Raw genomic sequence first — 25,731 nt, 5'->3', positions numbered from 1 at the left:
ATTTCCCTGGAAAATTAGTACAATAAAACTTGGACTAATACTTTCAAAATCATTTTATTAGGACCTCTTCCTAATTTTATTGATACACTTTCAGTTGTATAAATAAAATTTATTCCTTACTAATAAATATTGAATCTTTGAAGTTTATAGTTACACTTTTATTTAATAATAAAGAATATTTGACACAAAGTAGCTACCGATCTATTAAAAATTTTAAAGTAATCTTAATATGGTAGGGAGTCAAAAGTTCCAAAAAAAAAGTTCCAAGCCAAAAAGTTCCAAAAAGTTCTTTTTCCCAAAGTACATTTGTTCCAAAGTATTAATAGTTCCAAATAAGTACCAAATTTGTTCCAAAAGAAAAAAAAAATACAATGAGATGAAATAATAATAATCATGTAAAACGATAAGCAGCTAATCTCATTATCATTATTCAGTTGTTTTTCAAAAATATTTTAGTGTCAAAATTAAAGTAAACAAGGAACACGTTTCGAAAAATTTTTGGTAAAATTTAAAGTAAATTAAAAATTAGAAGTCAGTAAATAATATTATTTATTTAAAATCATTGTAATAGCGCAAATTATAATCATGCTCCAAATCGAGAAGAGGTTAACGCATTTTTAAAATTTTCGAAACTTTGCAACACGATTTTCTTTTTTTCAATTTTTTACACTTTTTGGAACTTTTATTAAATTTTATTTTGGAACTTTATTATTGAAAATTTATTATTGGAATTTTCTTTTTGGAACTTTTGTACTTTTGGAACTTTTCTCTTGGAACTTTTGGGTTGGAACTTTTTTTTTGGAACTTTTGTACCCCAATCCTTAATATAAACATTTAAAAATTGTTCATAAATAAATTATTCATTTTATTACCTCGTCTCAATTTAATTTTCAATTAAACTGACTAATCTTATCTAAAATAATTAAATTATTTAAATAGTCATTGAAAATCCAAACAAATAACTATTTCAAAACCAATATTGATTCAAGTTGAAATTACAATTCAAATTACCATCGATTCACACTTAAGTAGGTAGAAACTATTACAGCTCCAGATGACAATCAATTCAACATATAATCGATTTTCTGGAATAATAATAGTATGTCATATCAACTATATATGAACCATAGCAATAATAAAAACAATTCCACAAATGTAAACTAATCATATAAGTTTATATGACAACACACATATGAACCGGTATAAATGAGGGTACGTAATAGATGATCTCTATTGGTAAATGTATCTTCGTGTTTCCTTTATAGCAGGCAATTCGTGACTCTCTCAAATTACACAGGAAAATAAAGATCAAAACTTCAGTGCCTAATAATTTTGAAATGGTACAAGTACAATCGAGAATGTGTATTTGTATTTTTTTAACTGCAGCATTTATATTAGAGTCTAGATGTAATTAATGAAGGGTTTGCTAAGCAAATTATTTCCGCTAAATGCAAGGGTACTTTTTTTAAATACTTTAGACGTGTGGAATTTATCCAAAGGGATAAATTACTACATGGAAAGAAGATTTATAGTGAACACAACAAAATTTTTTCTAGAAAGCAAAATATGTAAACCCTTTAAAGAAAGGAGCATTATTATTACTATTGCTATTACTATTATTATTACTAGTATTATTGCTATTATTATTACTATTATTATTGCTATTATTACCTATAGCAATAATTATTTCTCTCTTATAATGTTACAGTGACAAGTATTTTACATACACAAAGGGAATATATGATAACAACCGGCGTATATACTAATGATAGTAAGCACAATAATTGCCATTGTTATAAACACAAATTAATATAAACATCTGGAAATAATTACCATCTATTGTTAATACAAACAATGGCCAAAAGATAACTGGGATTTACTTTAAGAGAAGATATACCCTTATCTTTTAATTGTCAGCTTACCATTGTTAATGATCTGTCACATAAATATAGTGTTTTGTAATTTATAAAATTCTTCACACTGGACAATTTTAAATATTCTTTACTATTTTAAAATTAAAGGGTAAAACAGTAATTATAAATGAATTAATTAATTTAAAATAATTATGAAAGTGTCCTATTTGTTGAATTCACAATTTTTCATTATATTCCCCTTTGTATTTTCATTTACAAGAAAGAATAGTAGTAAGGTGAAGAATCAGCAAATTTCTTTTTTTTATAGAAAGAGAGCAACGCGTAAACTTAGCAAGTCAGAGGCTCTAGGATTATGTGTAGTGGAGCTTTTACGGAACCATGATATTTGTATGCGGTGAATAGCAATTTCTTGTTATGGTCGAAAGAAATGCGTGTAGAATAGGATCTAAGACCCCGTTGACTGAGGAGCGAGGATTTTAATGAAAGTATAATGAGGTTTCTTTCTGCAAATTGCTTTTCCTCGTGATTTTGTTTTGTAATGCTTACGCAGCTACAAGACATTCGAATAAATTATTTGTCTGCGAATGGCGCTACTCGTTTGTAATGAAAGCTAAAGTAAATGTTAGAAAAAATGAAAATTTCTTTATTCCTTAAAGCAAAATCAATAATTAAATTACAGTTACTTTGTTACATCCCGAGCTTATGCTTGGGTTTTAAACAAATAATTTATTTATTTACTTGAGAGGGTTGTGCTGATTAATCAGATTGGTAAGATCTGATATTTTATTTTGTAGGATCGTTGTCACTTTATAAAGACAATGGGTCTTGCGTTAATAACAATAATAAAAGACAAATATTCCCCTTTTTAACGTTTTATTATTTATACATAATATAAAATACATGTGTTAAGATTACTCACTTCGACGATTGTATTTGGGTTTCAATGGAAATGCTGAGTCGTCATATAAGATTTATTTCTGGTTCCGCTTCAATTTATGAAAGTACAGTTTGTGGAATCACACTTGTGTAACACACACAACTATTAAATGTTTTTATGATGTTATAATATTTAACTTTCAAGCCTTTAATTTATTATCTCACGTTACTTGCACCTATATTGAAAGAATTCTTCTTTAAATGTGAAAGAGAAGCAACTTATAGACTTTTAATAGTTAATATTTTATATCACAAAATACGACAGTAAAATCAATGAAATTAGTTAGTGTAATTGTTTAATTATTGTTTCTTGCACCTTTTTAGGGAAGAATCTATTCTAAGTGAAAAGAAAATTAAATTGCACTTTTTAGGAAAGACCTTTGTTTTAAGTATTAAATTTGCTTCTCTTGCACCTTATAGGAAAGAATTCGTTCTAATTGAAACTCTAACAAAACTTGCACCTTTACGGAAAATTACAATAAATTTCGTGAAATTAACTGAAGGGTCGCTCTACAATGATATTAATCACAGAGATATACACTGGAACTTTTGACATCTATTGACATCTATTTGACATACTATTCAATTCATTGCTTTATTGGGGATGATTTAGATAAAAAGCACGGATTTTGAAAAAATGTTAAGTGGCACGTTTTGCGCAAAATTGTTAAGTGGCTCGTACAGTTTTTCTAAGAATCATTATAATAAAGTTATTATAATTTCATTTTACGAATAATAATCATGTTATTCAATCTATTTTTGGATCACTATTAGTATTTTGAAATTACTTGTACTTGACCATTCTGTTAATCATGTACGCATAACGGTTAATCTGCATTAAGAGGCCTTTAACTTGTAAAATGCACATAAAGTGTAAGAAACGTTATTATTTTTTTTATAAAAATAAAAGTTAAAATTATTAATGATATGTCGGGATGTAACATACTTAAAACTAGAATGTTTTAAAAAGATAAATCATCGAACGTTGTCACTTGTAGAACAAATAGGGATTTTCTCAAAGAGCAACTGATGAAAGTTACACTCCAATAAGAACTGCTTTTCTCCTCAAAAATTTGTGGTTTATATAATGGAATACCAATCGATAATTTGGGGATCGATTGTTTTGTGGCAAGGGGTTTTGGCCAGAATTATGTGATTAATTCTTTTAATTGAAATTTATTGTTGAAAATTTTCCACTTTTTAAAAATATTTTGTTCACATCCTGAGAGTGAGTTTTATTGAAATCGAAATTACATTGACAATGCAGGCATGTCGATTTAATTAGACGTGGTACTAGACAGCGGTTTACAGCTTTGGGTATTTCTAGAAATAATCGGAAAAAAAAGTTTCGAGATTTGACCGTTCAGTGTTGGTTACCGAGCTTACCGCAATTTATTCGCTTAATATCGTCGCTTTTGCATTTACCAGCAATACCTTTATTTAAGCGTTTACCACTCTCTCCCACTGCTATAAGCGAGAATATGTGGGGCGGTGAAGCTAGTCCCATGTGCGTTCGTTCGAGTGCGGAAAATAACGTTTGCACCGAGGCGTTAATGAGATTTAAAAATAATGGTGATTACCAACATTACTCAGCGACCTTACTACACCTACTATTCACAACATTCATGCCAGCTCAAAATCCTACACAAATCCCATTCGTAATCATATAAAATTCACGTTTATTTCCAACGCTGTTTAAATTATTTTAAAGATAATGAAATTGCGTTATTAAAAAATTACCTTTCCACTCAGTTTTACATTTTGAAATGAGTGTCGAAAAGAATTTTTTTTAATTACTTTTCAGCGTGTGGAAATATTTAAATTTTGTTGAAAACAATGTTGACGCTTGAAAATTAACTACTTGCAGTTATCCATCTAAAAATCGTATTAAATTTTTTTTCAGAATTGATTGTTCATCGTTTTAAAGTTAAAAAAAATTCGAATCATTTTAACGAAGTTTTTAAACAGAGTTTACCGCTTCAAGCTTATTATTATTATTTTGTCTAAAAATTGTGTCAAGAAAATCTAACTATACAGAATAATAGATTCCGAAAAATTTATATTCATTTTACTAACCCCATAATTGAATTTTGAATAAAATTAAATCTGAGATCCTAGGGAAGTATAAAATTCATTATTAACCTTTAAATGATTTTACAACTAATAAGATGAATAATATTGTTTAATAGTCAAGTGTAAAACAGATGAATTAGTGTGAAATTTAGTATACAAACGATAATTTGCATTTGGCAGTTACTTTTGAGTATCCTCAAGGAACGTTGATACACAAGGGACTAGAAAGTGCCTTTGCCTTTGGGTGTGACGAGAAGGAAGATTATTGAGTTACCTTAGAAGCAACACCTTGTCTTGTTTGGATGCATCGTAAAGTAGTTACACACCCATAGACCAACACATACTAGATGCATCCGGGTCTTAGTGAATGCGTCTTTGAATAGAGAACGTTAACGTGAGACATTACGTTAACAGTTCGCGTCTCATGTACATAGACAGGAAGGATTGAGGACTGTATATATATAGGCTACTAGGTACAAAATTGTCTCGAGGTTGCAAAGTGACGTAGCCGTATCGCCCAGTAGATGAGACATCAGGCAATGGAAAGGACAAGCGTAAATGCCAACGCCACTGCTAACACCAACGGAGCTTTATCCGGTTAATTAACTGCAATCGGAAATTGCTGGTTACCAGATAGGCATGAATTTACTGGCAATTTCCAGGAATAGACTCAATTAGGATCGATCGTGAATACGAATCGCTGTCGCTAACAGCATCAGAAGGCTTAATGATGATTCATTTTCACAATTATGTATGTGTTTTACACAACATAAAGAGAAATTATTTGCTTTCAAACGCGATGCTTCATAACATTATACATTGGTATTGATTTATTCCTATTCTAATTAAATTCATATGGATATTAATCATTCCTTGATCACAATTTGCATAAAATGGCGACAAATTCACAAGGTTTGTTAACTAATTTTGTGGTAGAATAACACATTTCGTTTATTAAAATCTTCGCAAATTCACACTACACAAATATACTGAATCTCAAAAGGGGATTCGGCAGGACAAAAACGTTAGATGCTTCGATTTTGAGGCCTCGTAATGTTTCATCAGGGTTCCTCCCTTTGTGTAGAAATAAGTAAATTGTAGAGTATCAAACAGCATAAAGATGAAATTAATTCAGTGTTACCGTTATAATAAATTTATTTCTGTTTAAGGTTTAAAGTTTATATTTTATTATTTTTGATTTTCGTTTATTGTAATTTTCGATAAATTAAAGTTTTCGTTGACAGAAAAGTACGGTGTATTTTGACGCTGGAAGATTCTTCAGGTCAATTTAACATTTATTATTTATATACCTGTTCATTTATTACTATTAGTTATCTTCGACTTTCTTAAGACCAGGTCAGGAGAAAGATAGCTCATATAACGGTAGAGAAGGGATAGGACTAATTACGTCAGAAATAATATGGTTTATATACAAATGTTCATTAATAGTGTATATTAATTATTCAATAAAAAATTAACGATATTCAAAGTCACATTTCTACCACTTGCTTTCAAATGTTACGATTATTAACACACAAAATATCCATCGTTAGTCACTTAACAAATGAGTATAAAAATCTATTTAATCCGTAATAAAAACAATATTTTAATAACTACATTTCTAATGCAAAATGATAGCGATAAAATATAACAAGTAAGTGGTTTATGAAACTAGAGGAAACTTTTTTCAAATTGCAATGTAGTTGAGAATGGATTATATATTAGAAACATCTACCCCAACGTGGCAAATACTAAAAATTGCAACTCGCTAAAAAGCCTTAAGTGGAAAGTTGGCGAGCTTTGCGCGCTGTCGCGATGGCAATAGAGATGCTGAGGAAGGAAGTGGTGCGATCGAGCAGAGTTCCGAAAGGGAATAAGATACCACCAATATCAGATTTAAAATGATGTTTATATCGACAACTTTTTCTTATATAACTTCATCGATCTTCGAAACTAAAAATTGTATTGTTTACTTTATTAATAATTTTATCCCTTTACAAATAATAATAAAATGAAATAGTAAATTAAAGTTTCATTTGGCTTAAACTAAAAGTAGATTCCAATAAGGGAAATAATTTCGATAAAATTAAAAACAAGTTTGTACAGTTAATTGTAATGAAAAAGAAATGAGGGGAGGACGAAAAGAAGTATTCAGTTGGCACACTAGAATCGCAAATCATCACTGACTGAAACTCCCAGGCGCTTTTGAGAGGTTGAACTTTCGTGTATTACTTTATTCTATGGCAGGAAGAATAACGGTTTTAACTTTACGAGGTAACTCGTTGAAAAACTTTACTAGGTATATTAGTACGGCGAAACGAAACGAAGCGAACGAATGTTTCACCTCGTATAGCTCTAGAATCGAATGCCGTAAAACAAGTGGAAAACTAGAAACTACGGCCTGAGTAGACGACTTGTACACAACTACGAAGTTGTAGTGGTAGTAGTAGTAGTAGTAGAGGGCACAGATACGAGTACATATTTAGGTAGAGTGCCATGTCACGACTCACGAGTGCATGCACGTGACGATAAGGTTGGATCGTAGAATTTTTCATTTGAAAATTTCAACTTTTATTGCGACAGCGGTAACAGCCCAGCAGCCAGAGTTGCTTCGGAATAGAGAAATTCTTGTGTCAGGTAATTTGTGAAGCTTGTATTTGATACGACTCAAGAAGTGTTGCTGACTTCAAGATAGTTTCCTCATAAAGCACAACCAGTCAGTTACAAATCACATCACATTCTAGAGTATTCTACTCTAGCGATAAACTTTTAAATCAATCAATTCCTTCCAATTTTTTCTATTGATCGTAATTTCTAATAATTCTAATTTATAATCAATATTTTTACATTAAATTCATTTTGTGGCACTTTAATTTTGGAAGATCCGAATCCTTTTGTTCTAAAATGGCTCTTCAATCATAACGTTTGGGTAAAATGGAAAAGTAGTTGATAATCAATATGAGATTGCTGATGAAATAATTCGGATTAGGAAAAACACCTTATTATAAAAATTTAATTATATATTTTTTGGAATTTGGTCTTCATCTGACGACCGTTCAGAAATGTCTAATTAATTTCTCTAATTTGTCATTACGCCTCGTCCCCCTCTTCCATTTATTTTTGAAAACGCTAGGACACGTCTTGATACATTACAAATAATTATAAAGCATTTTTTGAATTAAGTTTAGAAGTAATTTTTCCAACAAAACCAATTTAAAAATGTGATTGCATCTTAAGACAAAGTAATAGGATAAAAGCAATTTGCATCGAATTGTTTCCGACTCTTGTATCCTCTTTTCCTCATGTAAAAAGGATGTCCCGCCAAAGGCAACAAGACCCTTCAACTATCGTTCGGTCGATCGTACAGCGATGCCCTCGAGCTGGAGGTTACTCTCCAAGCCAAAGCAGTTGGAGGAAAAATTCTATACTCTTACTCTGTGACCGGAAACAGAGAGAGAGAGAGAGAATCCAAAAAAATGAGATGAAGAAGCAAGGCTCTTGTATTCATGGACTGTAAGAAGTGCAATTACCTGGTTATGTCGTAAAAGTCGAGAATCCTAGGATTCGGTAACTTTCATTTTCATGTATATTCATTATCTTTATATTTATCACAGCGCAGGGTTGGAATGCATGAATTTTAAGGTTGGGTATGAGTGGCTGGTAAAAATTTTAATCAAGGCTTTTATGTTGCATCGCGGTTGCCTCCCCTTCCTCGCGTCTTTACTCAAACGGCTATCGTAACAAGTAATTCTGCTAGAAAAAACCAGACCAACAAAACCCTTTTTTTTCTCATGCGCACTGTATATCTATCGATTCTGCATCGCTTCGCTCGTTTCTTTTCCTCATAAAATGCATATTGGATATTTTACGATGAGACCGCCAGCGACGATTAACCTCTCCGAAGAGTATCAGTTTTGAAGTTTAGCGGAAAATTGGCAATCGCTGTATTTACACCGTATCGGATACTGACATTCCCGCCTGCAACTCTTGGTGCTCAAAATCTTCACATCTTTCAAGCTTCGCGCAAAATCGATATAGAAACACTATAAAAAAATATCCAAAGATAAAAAAAAAAATTTAGTTTACTTGAGAAAAGTTGTAAATTTAGTTAAGAAAAATATTACTATACATAACTAATTTATTTATAGCACAAAAAATTCATTAAAATTGCACCTACATTGGACATACTTTGACCTATAATAAATATTTTATATATATATATATATATATATATATATATATATATATATAATAAATTCCTTACTGCACGAAAGTCCTATCTTATACACTTCGTTTTATTTTATTTTTTATAAACTTGCGGTCAAAACCACTAATTCGTCAAATCATTGACAACAAATTCATTCAATTTATAAGTTCTATAACTCTCGGTTTATTTTTGTTTCACTTTGCTCAAAACTGCGTATACTATCCGGATCAATTGAGACGACTTAAAATATCAAAGACGAATGGATGATCCATGTCCTCAAGAGAAGAGCTTCCTGGCACATATAATTGGAAGTGATTCCAGATTATTCAAAAGTGCAATACAGACGAAGACTAGTATTGTTTACGTTCTGTCAAAACAATAATTGGCAGCCATATTTATTATGCGCGTTCCACACTTAAACCTTTTGCAGATCAAACACGACGCGACGTGCCCCCTTCAGTGACTCTACGCATAAGGGAAGTGAGTGTTTCTCAGTTTAATGCTTCTCGATTTAAATCATCGTTAATATTGTTACGTCTCAAAATAGAGAAATAACTAACGAAATAATATTTTATTTTATTTATGGCCGCTCGGTGATTCAGTAAATTCCTGTTTCATTTACAGAGCAGAAGGCTCTGAGCTAAGGGTACAGGAAAGAAAGAGAATAGAGATTTTTAATGTTAATGTTATACTTTATTTATGACAAACACTTAGGGTAAAATTGTTTTTAAGAGAGAGAGAATCTCGAAGCAACCAATCCAAGGAAAAAAAGAGTTCAGCATTCCACTGAAACAAGGAATTCAAATGGTTACTACAGATTTATGAGAATGTAGGAAAAGTGGGGGTGTAAATATAAAACACTTACCTTTAAAATTAGAAGTAAGATATATGAATAGGACCACTGTGGTGTCTTCTGATTTGGCAGGTAAAAGGGCTGGTACCAGTAGATTTTATACGTCTCAGGAAGGTTGACGGGCCCAGGTAATGACCACAGGTCCGGAGTTCGGAATTGCCGTGACGAAGACCCACAATGAGATTCCTCCACAAAAAGGAAAGATGGTTATTTTCCAATTATATGGAAAATCACCGGTCCTTAGGTTGATGAGTGCTCCTTTTTGTGTAGAATTTTACGGCACTTGACTAGAATAGAAATCGTCCAAATGACTGGATTCCGTAAAAAGCACTATGAACTGGCACTGATATCCAAAATGACGAGTAGAAATAACGTAGATGAGGTGAAGTTTCGAACTGAACTCTCCGTAAAAAAGTAGCCCTTTTATATCAAGTTTTTCATAAGGGAGACTATATGATTCCATTGGTTTGCATTGCTAAGACTATCTCTTTCTTTTTTATTATCCACAACGAGGGTTTTTGTGATTAAATTACAGAATTTAGAAAGAGCACACTACTGCGATGAAATCGCAGGTGTAAGCGAGAAACACTACAGGGGTGGTATATCTGATTATATTATAGAATTTAGAAAGAGAAAGTCTACGTGGTGAATCGTAGCTGTTAGGAAGGGACACTCATTTATGCCCTTTTAAGGTAATACTGAGTTTCTCGCTTCTAATTGTATATTTTTAGAAATACAATATGTGAACGTAGAACGATACAAAACGCAAGGGTCTTTATACATAAAAGAAAAGATGTTTGGCCACGCGACAAAGGGGCGGGAGTTTACAATTAAGTGAAAGGTATTTTAGATGCGTAACAAAAACACGGGTGTTAGTCGCAGAGACATTCAGCTTATTATTGATTTAAAAAAAAAGAATTCTTATAATTTTGAATATAAAAGTTACGGTGACGTGACAATATAAAAAGTAAATTATTATTCTTATAACAACAATTAAATCATATGTTAAATTTAAAAGATTTAATATGTTTCAGAAAATTTTGTAAATTTGAATTAAGTGATTATTTATTTTAACCAATTATTAACTATTATAATAAATTAACTGTATTCATACCGATTTATTTTTGTATATTTAAAACAAACAACATTTTCTTCTATCAAGTAACATTAACTTTATAGAACAATTTCATTTTAAAATTTAAATGTAAAAATAAAAATAATTTATGTCGAAATGTAATATTTTTTCTGAAATTTAAAACTATTCATTTTTAAATACAGTAAAATGAAAATTTCGTAAAATCATAAATAAATAACGCTTTTTTTATTAAAGGCCACCTATACATATATTTTTAAAACGCCTACCTAATATATTATTTATTACTGTTTATATGTATATAAAATTAATTTATGAAAAATACATGTTTAAAAAAGAAAATTCATTATTAACAATAAATTAAAACAAATGTTCTTTTAACCAATAATAATTTATTCCATTAAAAACATTTATCAATTAATACTTGATTAAATGTCAAATTTAATTGAATTAAATGTTCACAAAATTTTTTGAAACATATTAAATCCATTAAATTTAACATATGATTTAATTGTTGTTATAAGAATAATAATTTATTTATTATATTAAAGATGATTTAAAGCGAGAAGCATTTTTCCATTCTTTGACTCGAATTAAATTCTTATAATTAAATGATCAAAATTTAAATACTGACTTTGGTAAACAAAATTATATTTTAACTGAGCATCGATTTTTTTTTATTATTTTTACTGTTTTCTATATTTGCTAATGGAAATATAGTAACTTTAGCAATAAAATCATATAAAATGTGATTCTTAATTAACTTTAAAAAATACTTTTTCCAACACTAATTTATTTATATTCCATTTTATACGGTTTTAGTGCTTTAAAGTCTCAGTTTTAAAAAATATATATTTAATGTCTCAGAAGATATTATTTTTATTACTTTTTTTATTGCACAAGTATGCTAAAAGCACAGCAAATAATAAAGATAGTAAAAAATCGTTGCCAAGTTAAAGTATAAATTTTTTGTAATCATTGTGAATGATTTTATTGTTTTAAAATTTTAACTTCTAAACCATACATTAATTAAGAAATTTCACGATTGACATTAAAAATCAAATGATACAAACAATTATCCCTTTGTTAACAAGTCATTAGAACAGCATTTCCTAAGATTTTTTATTAACATCCACAAGAGAATAAGTCAATAGAATGAAATATTTTAATGTTTGAAAAGAAAAGTTTTTTATTTTCTGTTATTAAAATTTTTTTAACATGTTGATAAAAGAAACCAATAAAAAAGAAAAAATTGTTTTTATTCTTTTTATGATAAGCTCTAGCCTTTAAATAGTTTCCACTTTAGCCGACTGCAAAATTAAATATAATTTTCATTTCAAATATTTATTGAAATCACATCAGGTAAGAGACTTTTTGAAATTAATAATTTAAAAAAAATTAAATTGTCTAATTAATTTATTTACAATAATGTTGCAGTACTAAATAAAAACCCAGTCAATTGCATATAACATTCTGATTTTTTATTCTTTAACTTTTTTAAAAAAATGGTTCTATTAAAAAAATTTCAACTCCCGTTTTTCTTTGTCATCGTCATAGTAAACGGTGCGCAAGGTTGGTTCAATTTTAAAGTAAGTTTTATTAAAAATTGTCATATTATAGGATATAAGTAATATGCAAACTACTTTGATAAGAGATAAAATATGTTTAATGAAATAATAATCAGAATTTCATCTTTCAGAAACATCTAAGACTATTACCATTTTTTTCTGATAATTCGAAGAAACCAATTGTAAGTTTTACAAATTAATATTTTAATTAAATAGTTTAATAGTGGTGTTTTTTTTCTATTTTCTAAAATAAGAGTTCCAATAAAAATGAAGAAATAACAACATATTAATCGTTGATCGTTGTTGCCACGAAATCCTATGATAGGAGCGCTTCCCACCTGCTTCACTGATACTTTTTGCATTTAGTTTGCTAATATACAAATATTTTTAGATCAAATTTTGAAAATATAATTATATAAAAGTATTTTCATTTTCTAAGAGTTTAATCAAAATTTAAATACAATGTTGATTTTATTTAGGGCCCAATCGAGAATTACGCACCTACTGAATCACCTTATGTTCCTGCAATAATTTTAAAATGCATACAAGAAGTTGAAAATAGAGGAATGAAGATTAAAAACATATATTCACGATCGGAAGATTATGAGAAAATAGAAAATTTATTAGAAAAGTTGTGTTTTTCTAAAAAAAAAGATAATTTCTCTTTAAGAAAACATGAGCCTGGAGTAATTGCTGCAACTCTTCAATTTTTTCTATAGTAAATTTAATTATTACACATTAAATAGGTCATTTTTAAGCAAAAAAAAATAAAAAACCAATATTAATAAATTATTCGTAATGTATTAATTTTTTAAATGTAATTCTTAAATTCTAGTAAATATCCCACTTGGAAAGATTCCTCGGAAAGTGCCCCCTGGATGATTTATCAGAATTCCGCCGGAACTTCCAACGTAATTCCGTCGGAATTCCATCAGAATTCCAAAGAATTTCCGATGAGATTCCGATAAATTTTTTTTCAAATTTTTTAGAGTCCTAATTCCGTCGGAACTCCGTCGGAATCTCATCGGAAATTCTTTGGAACTCCGATGGAATTCCGACGGAATTACGTTGGAAGTTCCGGCGGAATTCTGATAGAACCTTCAGGGGGCACTTTCCGAGGAATCTTTCCAAGTGGGATGTTAATTGTTTTGTTTATATAAATTCGCATTTAGTTTCAAATTCTAATTTCTAAAAAAAAATTATATGTAACAAGTTTGTTCGAACCACTATTAATTCACTTTTTTAACATATAATTCAAAAATAATTTTTTAACTTAAAAATATTGTTTTTAAGTAAAATTAATTAATATTCATTTAAATTAATTAATTATTTAGTTAACTAATTGTCATTTTTAAAATTTATTTAAGCCCCAGCGTTTATGGGCGAAAGAAAATGTTTAAAAAATTTGAAAATAAATGCGGATATTTATAAAAAAAAACGATGCACATTTTTAGTAAAATAAAAGAATTGTTTATATATTTTTTTAAAACTATAGTATATATATTATAAATTTTTATTTTAGTTATTTGAAAGAGTCTATAATTCCTTTTTATATGATTGATAATTTTCAACGTGCTTTACATAATCCATCTCCAAACATAAATTTAGACAATATGCTGACCAAGCTTTCGAATATAAATCGAAATACTCTAGCTGTACTGATTGTCCATTTACAACGAGTTGCAGATAAACAGATAATTAAAAAATGGAAAAAAATTGAACTACAAAGGCTTGCCATTATATTTGGACCAATTTTGATTCATCCGAATGTAACTACAATAGTTCAACATTCAAAAGATTACATGAAGTCTTCAAGAAGTGTACATAAATTTTTTATATTTATTTAATTTTTATTATTTGTGAAAAATGTTATTTTTTATACATATTTATTTTTTCAGATTTTTCAAGAATTGTTAGAAGTTCCAGGCGAATATTGGAATTCCATTGTAAAATATTCTTCTATTGTAAGTAAAAGAATAGCCAATTAATTTACAAACTTACTGCAAATAGAAAAATGTTCTCTTTACTTCACAGCATGTAAAAGTGCTAATTTTCATTTGGTCTAGTATTTATGTAACACAATTCTTATTTCACCTTATTTTTATTTGTCCTAATTACTATGTTACTTAACATAATAACGGTTAATATTTTTATTTAATTTTTTATAATCAACAGCTCATTTTAATTTTTTTGGAAGATTTCCTACAATTCTGTTTGTTGAATTATTTTAAATTTTTAACCAAATATTATTTAATAAAAATTAACAAACAGAATTGTAGAAAATTTTTCAAAGAGAAAAATAAATTTGTAATTTTTTAAAAATAAGAACAACAAAAATACTTTTTAAAGAAAAATAATTTCAATTTAAAACATTTTTCTTTTTTTTATCGAAATACACAGATTGATATAAAAAACTCACACGAAATTATAAGAGAAGAAGATGAAGATGATTATGTGCAGAGTGCTTCAGGTGGCGTGTCTGAAGAATAGATATGAATTATTTAATATTTTTAACGAAATATTTAAAAAAAATTAATGAAATAATTTTTATTCTTTACTTTATTATTGTCTTATAATTGTTAATACAAAACAGAGACAAAATTCAATGTACATTTGTTTATTGCAATAAAATAAATGTTTCAAGAAATTTTTAAATTGATTTGTTTAAAAATCCAAGTAATGCGGTTTTCCTAGAAGACTGAATTGGTATTTCAATAGTCAAACATTCACATTTAAAAATTATTAGAAATTATTTAATCTAAAATAATAAGAAATAAATTATTTTTACTATGTAAGAAATATTTTTAGAAAATTTTACTAACCAAAATTAGGAAAGAATAACAAATAATTTTAAAAAAGCCAATAGAGGAAATTATTCAAAGTAAATTTTAAAACTAATGAAGAATTATTTAAGACACACATATATATATATATATATATATATATATATATATATATATATATAACTTTTTGAAAATTAAAAATAATTTTTAAATATTATTGAATTTTTTAAATTAATAAATGAAATTTTACATTTTATTCATTTTTACCACCTCTTCCCCACTGAATTTTAATTAACTGACTTAAAACGAGAATTAGATGAGAAAATATAAATTAATAGAATAGGAAAGATTTAAAAATCATTAAAAAATTGTTACATCATTTAAGTTATAACAATAAAATATAATTTCACAAAAGTGAATATAAAATGAAAGGACAAATCCACAAATCATTATTAAGAGGTTAAAATTGAAACTGCAAAATCGATAGCCATAATTTGAGCTTCAATTTTTCTTGTAGGATACTGTCTGCATTTCATCTTTTGAACATTTATGTACTTCCTTAAATTGAACAGACCGTCGGGGCTGTCGAGAAAAATTACTTCTACCCTTGTAAGACGCTATGGTCGCTCGAAGAGTTAGGTGATGAAAGAGGGGTGTGTAAAGAGGGAGAGGATGTTAGTTCACCAGCTGCTTGAAACCAATTTTTCTCAAACGATTTCCCCCAGAATGAAAGGCCACTTAAAAAATTCAGATCTTGCGCGAAATAAAATTCTTGGAATTTATTGATAACTATGTTCACTCTACTGAGGAAATGTCAAAAATCCACAGTACCATATAGAAAAAAAAATATACCTCGAAAAATTAAAAAAATGTTAGTTACAAAAAAAATTGTAATCCCATTTTTTTAACTTAAAATTGAAATTTTGTTTACCTTTTTTAAAAAAATTTGGGTGCGACTCAAACAGAAAATTGGGGTCAATGTTCAGCTATTTAAAAATGAAGTTTCTAAAGAAATGTCCAAGCCGAGGGTCGAATACGTAATCGAATCTCATTTTCATTCTTTTCTTCAAGTCCTCTCTCCCACCCAGTGATGTAATATTTCAAACTCAAGATACGAAAACAGAGCGAGAAAAGATTGAGACAAGCGTGAGAATCACGGGCCACAAATATGTCATTGGTGGACGTTGATAAAGCGTGATAAATAAGAGTTTTATCTTCTTTGCACGGCAGTATATACGCAGAAAAAAAATAATCACTCAAATATTTTTCCACATTCATCATTTTTTTTTTTTTTTGATGTAAAAATATTCCATCTATTTTTCTTTTTGGTGTCTATAAATTTTAAACTTGTTTTGAAAGTTCAAAAAACTAAAAAAAAATTTATAATAACAAAAAAGGAGAGGAGAAAAGCATTTTACAATAAAAGCAGGAGATAAATTTTATCTCCATCTCTGCATAGCTAACAAATTGTTGGAGGCTTCTTTTGTGAAAAAACGTTGCCGACAACAAGGTGTGTACTCAGCATTGAACTTTTTTTTTTTTTTTTTATAAAAGAGCCCGAGACAGGGTGCAATATGTTGATATTAAACGATTAATCAAACCGTTGTGCGATCCTGTTAAAGCTGTAGCGGGCGTGTTCTATAAAAGCGTTTTCGAAGTCAACGGTGTCGACTCTAAAGCTGGTCAAGCCGCAAAAGCTCTCAGTCCTTCATAAACGAGGTTTCTTGTCATTTTTTATCCTTGCAGAAGGAGAGAGTAGCAAAAGAGTGAAAAATTTACGATCTTCGTCCAAAATTCTAATACATTCAGTCGCTTTTAGAACGACTGCGATTAATGTTAATCAATGATTGATTTTCTTGAAATCTGACATGAGATTTCTATTCACCGACCCCTTCAGGAAAAAAACTCAGATAAGAAAATTCGAAAAAAAATTTAAAGTGGTTTATCATATTGAATTTTTTGATACTGAATTCAGAAAGCATGAATTTCCAATACATTAGTTTAAATGTTTATTTTTATAGTTCTTTGTAACTTAATTCGAGTGTTTGTATGTTTTATTATATTATAGTAACATTAAAGTAGTATTTTTTTTTATTTATACTCATGCCCTATTGACAAGTTGTCCTAAAAAAATTGAGTAGAAATAAGCTACAATTTATGTTGACGAAATGTATGAAGTTCAGATGGTCGATTTTTCTTTTTTAAGGTTAAATACTTCAAAAAAGTTTACTGAAAACAATCTTGATTGTAGAAAATCAAAAAAATTCCTATTATTTTTTTTTAGCTTCAAATTATTTCCAAAAAGAACTTGACATAAAACAACTTGAAGATTGTGTAAACACTTAGAGATCCAGATAAAGTTGATCTAAACTAAATCTATCAATATTAGCTGGACAATTATTGGCTTATCCTGGTGTATAGTTTTTGCTATGACACCAGGGTGGGAATCCAGCCATAATGGCTGTAAAATGTTATAAATTATAAAAATTATTTTTATATGATACTCACTTCATTTTCTTTAAATAATAAAACTCACGTATTAACAAACCAACTTGCCAAAGTCGTGAAATTAATAGTCGACCTATAATAAATAAATTCGATTCTGATTTCTTCTTTCGTTCTGTTATGAAAACTCTTGCGAGGAATTGAGGATTCTCGCCGGGTCACAAAGACGTTGAGGACATCACTATCTATCATTGAAATTAGAAGTCATCAAGGGAAGAATTTCCTGGTTGTATATATTTGGATAAGAATCCCGAATATTCAAGAACACCAGGAAGACGAAATTGATGTTTTTTTGACGATCTGTTAAACTATTATTGGCAGTCAATTTCCTATGGATTTCTCGCATCAATCAATTAAACATCGGATAGTGCAGGGATCTGCATTACCGACGACTGCGTATCGATTATCGGATGCGGATATTATATTATTGAACATTACACGGAGAGAAGAGTGTAGTGAATGTAACTACGCGCTGAGTAACAGTCACTAAACAATTTCGTTTGTTTTTGATTGACAAAACAAATGCTAAGGTTAACAAAAATGTTGTTAGATGTACTAAACGAATAGTGAATTTGACATTAATGAATAGTGTTCCTTACAAAGGCGAGGTAAAACATACTGAAAATCGGTTACTAAACGTGTGATAGTCAAATTGACTGAAACTCTTCTCTCCGTGTAATTGATCTCAATGACATCGAGAAGAGAGACCGCTGTTCAGCAACGCTTTCGAGTTTGACTCGTCAGCCATTTTACTCTCATTCTCATTCTGGTGTCCTTAGCGTAAACTTGGTTTTGTGCCTTTTTGTGAAATTAAATTTAAAATGTGATAAATGTATAATTTTTGGGACGAGGCGTCATCGTCGTCGTCAAATGGGCGGTGAGTCCCCAATTATATATTATGAGTAATTTTTCTTCTAAATTTATCTAATTATTATTTAAAATAATAATAATTATTAAAATCTATTTGAATCTTGTTAGTCGGCCTTCTGCCCCTTTCTTATAAATCAAACTTGAAGTGATTATTAAGAAATAGTGTAACTGTTATAAATTTTGTTTAATTAATGGTGTTCTGCAATTTCTAATCGACTTTTCGCATCAATCAATTTAACATCGGATAGTGCAGGGATCTGCGTTACCAACGACCGCGCATCGATTCTTGGTCGTGGATATTATGTTATTGAATATTAATTGACACAAGAAGAGAGACCGCTGTTTAGCGACGCTTTCAAGTTTGACTCGTCAGCCATTTTACTCTCATTTTTATTCTGGTCTCCGTAGTGTAAACATGGTTTTGTGCCTTTTTGTGAAATTAAATTTAAAATGTGAAGATTTACAATTTTTGGGACGAGACGTCATCGTTGTTGTCAAATGGGCGGTGAGTCCCCAGTTATATATTATAAATCGTTTTCCTTCTAAATCGTTCTCATTATTATTTAAAAAAAAATAAATTATACAATTAAATCTTGTTAGTTGTCCTTTTGCCACTTTCACAAATTTAATAAATTTGAAGTGATTATTAATAAATAGTGTTAATGTTATAAATTTTGTTTAATTAATAGTGTTTATCCTTATCCTCTCTCTCCGCGGTCTATTGTTGCTGTAAAGTAACAATGGAATTCCTGAGCTGGTTTTAGTTTTTCCTAAGTAGAATTATAAAAATTTACTTGTCAGGTTATTTAACTATTTTTCTAGGTTTAGTTATTTACCATAAAATATAACTTGGCGTCTAGGCAAATTAATAATTAAAAAGTGTTTAGATAACGTAAATTGAATTCAAAATATAATAAATTAATTAAAATTTAAAATAAAATCAATAATAAAATTAAAATCTACGTTATACTAAATTTCCCTGTAAAGAGCGCCACCCTTGCCTATTCGAATTTTCCAAATAACTGTTATAGCGAATAGTACCAATTTTGGCTTTAATATGAAATCTCCTTGATCTAATTATTTTTGAAGACTTTTTGAGATTATGTTAAAAACATATATTTTTTAAGTCACGGCATAATATCCTATTTCATTACAATTACAACGTCAAAATTTTTTAAATTTATCAAAACTGTGCTCGAGTAAAAAAAGAGAAAAAAACAATGTAAACTTTTCTAAGTGCATTGTTCGATTTTTAGGTGTAGAGTACCCGTACAAGTGGGAACCGCACTATGCTGAATAAATGACCCCTTCTATTATAAGCGAGGTCGTACGGGACAGAGCGAGCGACTTTGCTAACGCATTTAACTAAGCGACTAAGCGAATGTAAATGTATGCAGATTGCCCACTGACAAAAATCTCGCCTTCTCCAACAGTCTAGTCGTCCGATCGTAACAGTCTGAATCCTACTCTTGATTCTACTATGGCCGACTGGAGTGCACCCCGGGGATGACTTAGGCTACTAATGGCACCTGTTCCGAGTCTCTCTCATCCTGTTTTTCTCACAGGCAAACGATGACTTTTTAAACTGCTTGCATTACTTTCTTTCTCCAATCCATTCGTCTATCCCTCTATGCTTTTTTTCTGTCTTCTGCCACAAATCGTCCTCCCAGAGGAGAACAATTTTCTTTATCTTGATTGAAGGGGTTGATGTAGAAAAGAAGTCGAATTTCATCATTTATTCAACTATTTCTTATGAGAAAAAACTCCAATTTATTGTTAGATGAAAAAAACAATAGTTTGTTAAAAAGAAATAAATTTTAAATTAAGAGTAGCTTTGGGTTGTGGGTGTTATTTAAATAAATTCATTTGTGTTACGACCCATCCACCTAACGATGAACTCATTTTCGGAGTAGTTTAGTTAATCATTCTTTCATTTAAAACTGAAAGTCATAGTAAAAGTATAGTTTGAAGAGTGCAGTTTGCTTTTTCCTTTGCAAATTCACCTATTTGCTAAACTAATGTTACGTCCAACAACGAAATATTATTAGTTAATTCTAATTAAATATTTAAATATAAACTCATTGTCCACAACTCAGGAATCTTTCAAATTGTTTTGTTCTAAAAGGGTTGAATTTATAAGAATTGAAAGGATTATAATGCACTAAAATAAAAATACCAAAATCTTTGCGGAAGATAAAATAAAAAAAATAATCAGCAATTTTTTTATAGGAATGAAAGAACTAAGAATACGCAAATGATTCGCTCCACGTCTTTCAGAATTAGTAGTATGACAAGTAAGAGAATAAAGAGGATAATTGTTTAATTATGAACCTTGGAATCTTGAATTGAAACTTCAGTATAGAATCAATTAACACTTGGCAATTGAATTTACAATGACTTTAATAGAACTTGAATTTTTGAGAATAATTGAGAAAACTGATCATTTGAAAAATGATTGAAAAGACTGGAAGAAACTTGAATTTTAAAAGTATTTGGATTTTGAAAATAGTTAAATAGTCTTTAGTTTTTATATTGCTATCCCTTCTTAAATTTTTAAGTCTAGTACAAATTTGGGGATGAATATTTTTAAGACTGAGAAATTAGAAAAGATCAATGATTGGATGTATGAAAAACAAAATATAGAAAAACTTATCGAAAGAAAGATGTCATTGGGTCCTTCATGCCCAGCCTTTACAAGGGATGACTTTACGTAGGCGTATCTTATGATAAGGGTGTCTTGAAAAAATGGGGAGGTATAAAGTTCAAGCTATTTCTAAAAAATTGTAAATGAGAATTGCTGCGAGCAAACAAAAATCAGGAAATTCAAAAATTTTATAAATTAAAATACAAAACAAATTAAATTTAACAAAAAATTATATTATTTCTGCACAAAGGGACCGAGGTGACAATGAATGATGTGAGGAAGAACATGTCGCATTTCTTCTCCATCCGTATTCGCGATTAATTATAGTATCGCGGTAGAGATTGTAATTGTCCGTCATAATAGAATAGAAATTTGCAAACTCTTACGAAGCAAGTGGCCTCGCTATATTTATCTATTGACGTTAAATTATTTAATAAATTCATAAAAATTTCTACATCCCCTCGAAGCAAGTGGCATGAAGAAGTAGATTTTAAAATTTATAAAAAATTTATCCACAACACACACACAAAACAATTTTTTTTTTAATAACAATTTTTATATTAAATTAAAAATTTAATGTAACATAACAAGGAGGAAAGTAAAATATATTCAATAAAAATTTTATAATTTCTGTGCAAGTGATTTTAACAATTTATTCAACAAACCAAATATCCCAAAACCAATAGAGAAAATATTATGATACAAATAAGAACAGAAATGGCCTGAATCAATAGGCCAGAAGCTGGACTCATTTTACTATTCTGAAACGAGTAAATTCTACATTTAAATCTACCAATTTTTAATATTTTTGAGATATTCAAGAAAAATAGTAATAATTCTTTAATAATTCTTTTTTTAATACCTTTTAAATAAATTACTAAAATTGTTACAAATACATAATTACATTATAAAATAATTATACTGTGACATATTTGGACGTAAAAATATATGATATTAAAATAATATATATTTACATATTTAAAGTAAAATAATCTCCGTGTCGGAGATTATGATTATATTATTTAAATTGATATTATTTGAATTTATATAATGAAATAATTTGATGATTATAATGTATATAGTTGTAATAATTTTAATTGAGATATTCTGAATTTACTAAAGTTAAAATTAATATTTATTGAAAAATATATATATTATAATAATTTATTTTATTACAAATCTTTACATACACGTTTGTATAAATTTTTTTTTAAATTGAACCTGTACTTTTAGGAAATAAATGGTATTTTTTTAAAAAAAATTTAGTAGTAGTATTTTTCTAAAGAAAAAAAAAGGTGGACTCTACGGGAACATTGATGATTTGATTTCGGTTTTTGATGACGTTGTCGTTGGTTGGATTGGTGAGTCGGATATAAATCAGGTTTGGGTCAGAGGCAGGCGACGTAGTGCGGTGGGGTGTAATTACGAGAGGGGCTGATTATACGACACGCCGTGACGTGGTGCAGCAACTCGTCGACCCAAAACGACGAGGGGGGAGGGTGTTAGTCTGCACACACGGTTCGGCAAAAAGAGCCGCCAATCTACATACATTTACATCGTGTGGGGTTTTGTACGTGGCGGCACGGCCTTGTCCGCTCTCCTCGGGAGCCAATTCTTCCCCCAGGTAGAGAGCTTTATACTAAAATATATTTCCATCCGCTACATTTTGTTTGTTTATTTCAACGAGGCACGAGCCGTTTATCGTTAAACCAATACCCATATATATATATATATATATATATATATATGTGTGTGACCTCTCTTTCTCCCAATTTACTACGTGTATATAGCAGAACATTTTTTTATTTATATAAAAAAATTACTTTTTTCTAAATTGAAATTAGTAAAAGTTTTACAGTTTCAATTGATACTTTAATATTTCACTGAGAGCCAAATAAATATTTATCTGCTTAAAATAAATTTTATTTGGTTTAAATAAAAATTTTATTTCAGCCAGTTGTTACACAACATGGGTTCTGACCCACTTACCTACCAAGGTCGGTAATGTAGAGGTATTTTTTATCGACTTCTGGTGATCTACTTTACCGACCGAGGTAGTACCTGTTGTCGCTGCTCACTCGGTCAGTAAAGCAGAGCACCCTGCGCCAAACCAAGTAAAAAAGTGTCGGTAAGTAGATTCCTACATTGCCGATCTCAGTCGGTAAGTGAGTCAGAATCCGTGTTTAGAATGTTTGTCTAGTTCGAGTTGTTTTATTTAAAAAAAAATTAAACAAGTCAAAATCACACTATACAGTCACTTTTTTGTCTAAATTTGTCAATTCCGGATTATTTTAATCGAAGTGCATCAATAATTGTTCCGCCTAATACAAAATGTGTTACTTTCAATTTAAACTATATACAGTTATGCTTTTCCGATACAGTATTGTGATAAATTTTAAAGCATTTTTAACAGTATGGGCTTGGAATTGAAGCATAACCGTTACCGGGATATAGCTATAATAATCTAAAACAACATATGGGTAGTTTTATGTTTATGTTTCTATTGGTATTTGCGACATAAAGAAATATAGATTACTTTTGACATCATTCTTTAACAATCGTAAACACTGTATTTCGTTAAAAAATCACAATTTTATGAATATGGAAATCATGTTAAAAGTCAAAGATTTTTTTTTAAATACGCGAATTCTCAGAAAATTATTATTATTTTTATACCACATTACATAAAAATGTAACTGTGACAAAATAACCCGTGAATTGTGTTTTTAAGCGTGAACAATTATTTTATTCTACTTGACGAAAAAAAATTGCTCAACTGTTTCAGTTTTTCATCGACTTTTGAAATATGTTAACAGAAAAAAAATCTCTAACCTTAGCCTGCAACCGATGTATCATATACATTTTGGATCGAAAAATCTGTTGGAAACACGATTTAAAAAATTTCGATCACTCCCGAATCTACATTTTAAAATTAATATTAAATAAATATTATTAATTAATTTAAAAAAATAAAAACTAATAATATTAAAAAATATTTTTTTAAGATTTAAGCGACCACGATTTTTAAAACTTTCTAACACTCCCGTAACAAAAAATTTACTGAAATTACAATTTAATGCTTTTAAATTTTTTCGTTCACGTATTTAAAAACTCGAGCACTCCCGAAGCTATTTACCATTTAAATGTGAAAATATCAAATAAAAGACGATAAAGAAAATATATGTTTAACCATAAATTTTGTTTTTTAAATTATAAAATTTACACTCACGTGGAAAACGTCTAAACAGGTCAAGACACAAATTGCAACTGATTTAATTATCTTTGGAATTTTCCAATTTAATTGTTTTGACCTACGGCTCAAAGTACCCTTTGAAACAATTATTTTAAAGTATTTCGAAATTATAATTTTTAAATATAAATATTACCTGAGCCTTCTAACAAAAAAATATATTTCTTTTATACCTATATTAATAAATTACAGTTTCTTATAAAAAAACTTCTCTAAAATAATGTATTAGCAGGAACAGGGTGAAGATTTTTTTCCTACTTTTTTTTATCTTATTTTATAAACATAAACCTGACTTAAGAATATTTAAATATAAATATTTTATAACGTAATTTATTTCTATTTTTCAGATTCAGTATCTAACAGGTAAAAAATCTTTTTTCAATTTTTCGTAATGATTGAAAAGACAAAAATTATTGTAAAAAAATAGGTTACACGTTTAGTTATTCTATTCTTATTAAATGTGCATATCGCTATAAAGAAAAAAAATAGTTTTAAAGTGGTGATGGGGAGATTGAGAATAAAGGTTAGAAGTCATGGTGGACTGAGCTGCTCGCTCTGCGTAAAATTGGTCTTGGCCATTCAATACATATAGTAGTTTCCCCCTATACTAAAAATTCACCTATAGTATAGAAAAAAAAGAAAAACACTAAAGGACTAGGGCTAAAAAAAGCTAGCCAGAAATTGGGTCTACGACTATAGTTAAACTCCATGTTATCCGAAACAAATTACCCGAGGGATTGCGGAAAAAATTACGTTAACGATATATTCACACCATGTTTCGATTCGTTACACATTTTTCTTGAGGGTATCAATTTCATCCTAAAAATTAGATCAAATTATGCAACGTTTTGATACTTATAAATTGTATTAATTTGATCCGCATTATTTGGATCATTTTTAGAAATTATACGAAAATTGGAAATATTTTTTGATATCTAGAATTGGTATCAAAGTACAATTGTCATGAACGGTGTGCAGCTACTGAAAATTTCACTATATTTTTGTTTAAATATTTTCACATTCAAATTTATTTTCATTAGAATACAATAAAATTGTGAATTGAAAAGTCGCAATA

The 25,731-nt window shown here is 29.0% G+C and overlaps 2 protein-coding genes and 2 long non-coding RNA genes across 4 annotated transcripts in view; 2 read left to right on the top strand and 2 right to left on the bottom strand.

Moving 5' to 3' along the window:
- Nucleotides 1–2,900, bottom strand: part of LOC127285274 (uncharacterized) — a 209,816-nt gene extending 206,916 nt beyond the window's left edge. Inside the window, exon 1 of the long non-coding RNA XR_007843582.1 lies at nucleotides 2,794–2,900. This is a non-coding gene — a long non-coding RNA (uncharacterized LOC127285274). The remainder of the gene's footprint in view (nucleotides 1–2,793) is intronic.
- Nucleotides 1–25,731, bottom strand: part of LOC127285259 (E3 ubiquitin-protein ligase MIB1) — a 490,224-nt gene that overhangs the window by 307,204 nt on the left and 157,289 nt on the right. The gene's annotated exons all lie outside the window — the stretch shown is intronic.
- On the top strand, nucleotides 12,247–15,259 carry LOC127285268 (rac GTPase-activating protein 1-like). Its single transcript, XM_051311191.1, has 7 exons — nucleotides 12,247–12,398; nucleotides 12,474–12,625; nucleotides 12,736–12,786; nucleotides 13,084–13,322; nucleotides 14,127–14,424; nucleotides 14,503–14,568; nucleotides 15,005–15,259. Exons 2-7 carry the CDS (start codon nucleotides 12,542–12,544, stop codon nucleotides 15,092–15,094), a joined length of 828 nt encoding a protein of 275 aa, XP_051167148.1. The 5' UTR covers nucleotides 12,247–12,398; nucleotides 12,474–12,541; the 3' UTR covers nucleotides 15,095–15,259.
- LOC127285272 (uncharacterized) overlaps nucleotides 19,174–25,731 on the top strand; it is a 46,519-nt gene continuing 39,961 nt past the window's right edge. The window contains exon 1 of the long non-coding RNA XR_007843580.1: nucleotides 19,174–19,267. This is a non-coding gene — a long non-coding RNA (uncharacterized LOC127285272). The remainder of the gene's footprint in view (nucleotides 19,268–25,731) is intronic.

This window comes from Leptopilina boulardi, unplaced genomic scaffold (assembly GCF_019393585.1).
Source record: "Leptopilina boulardi isolate dan_hultmark-lab unplaced genomic scaffold, ZJU_Lbou_2.1 LbouV2_330, whole genome shotgun sequence".
NCBI classification, from domain to species: domain Eukaryota; kingdom Metazoa; phylum Arthropoda; class Insecta; order Hymenoptera; family Figitidae; genus Leptopilina; species Leptopilina boulardi.
This window is presented reverse-complemented; position numbering and strand designations above follow the sequence as displayed.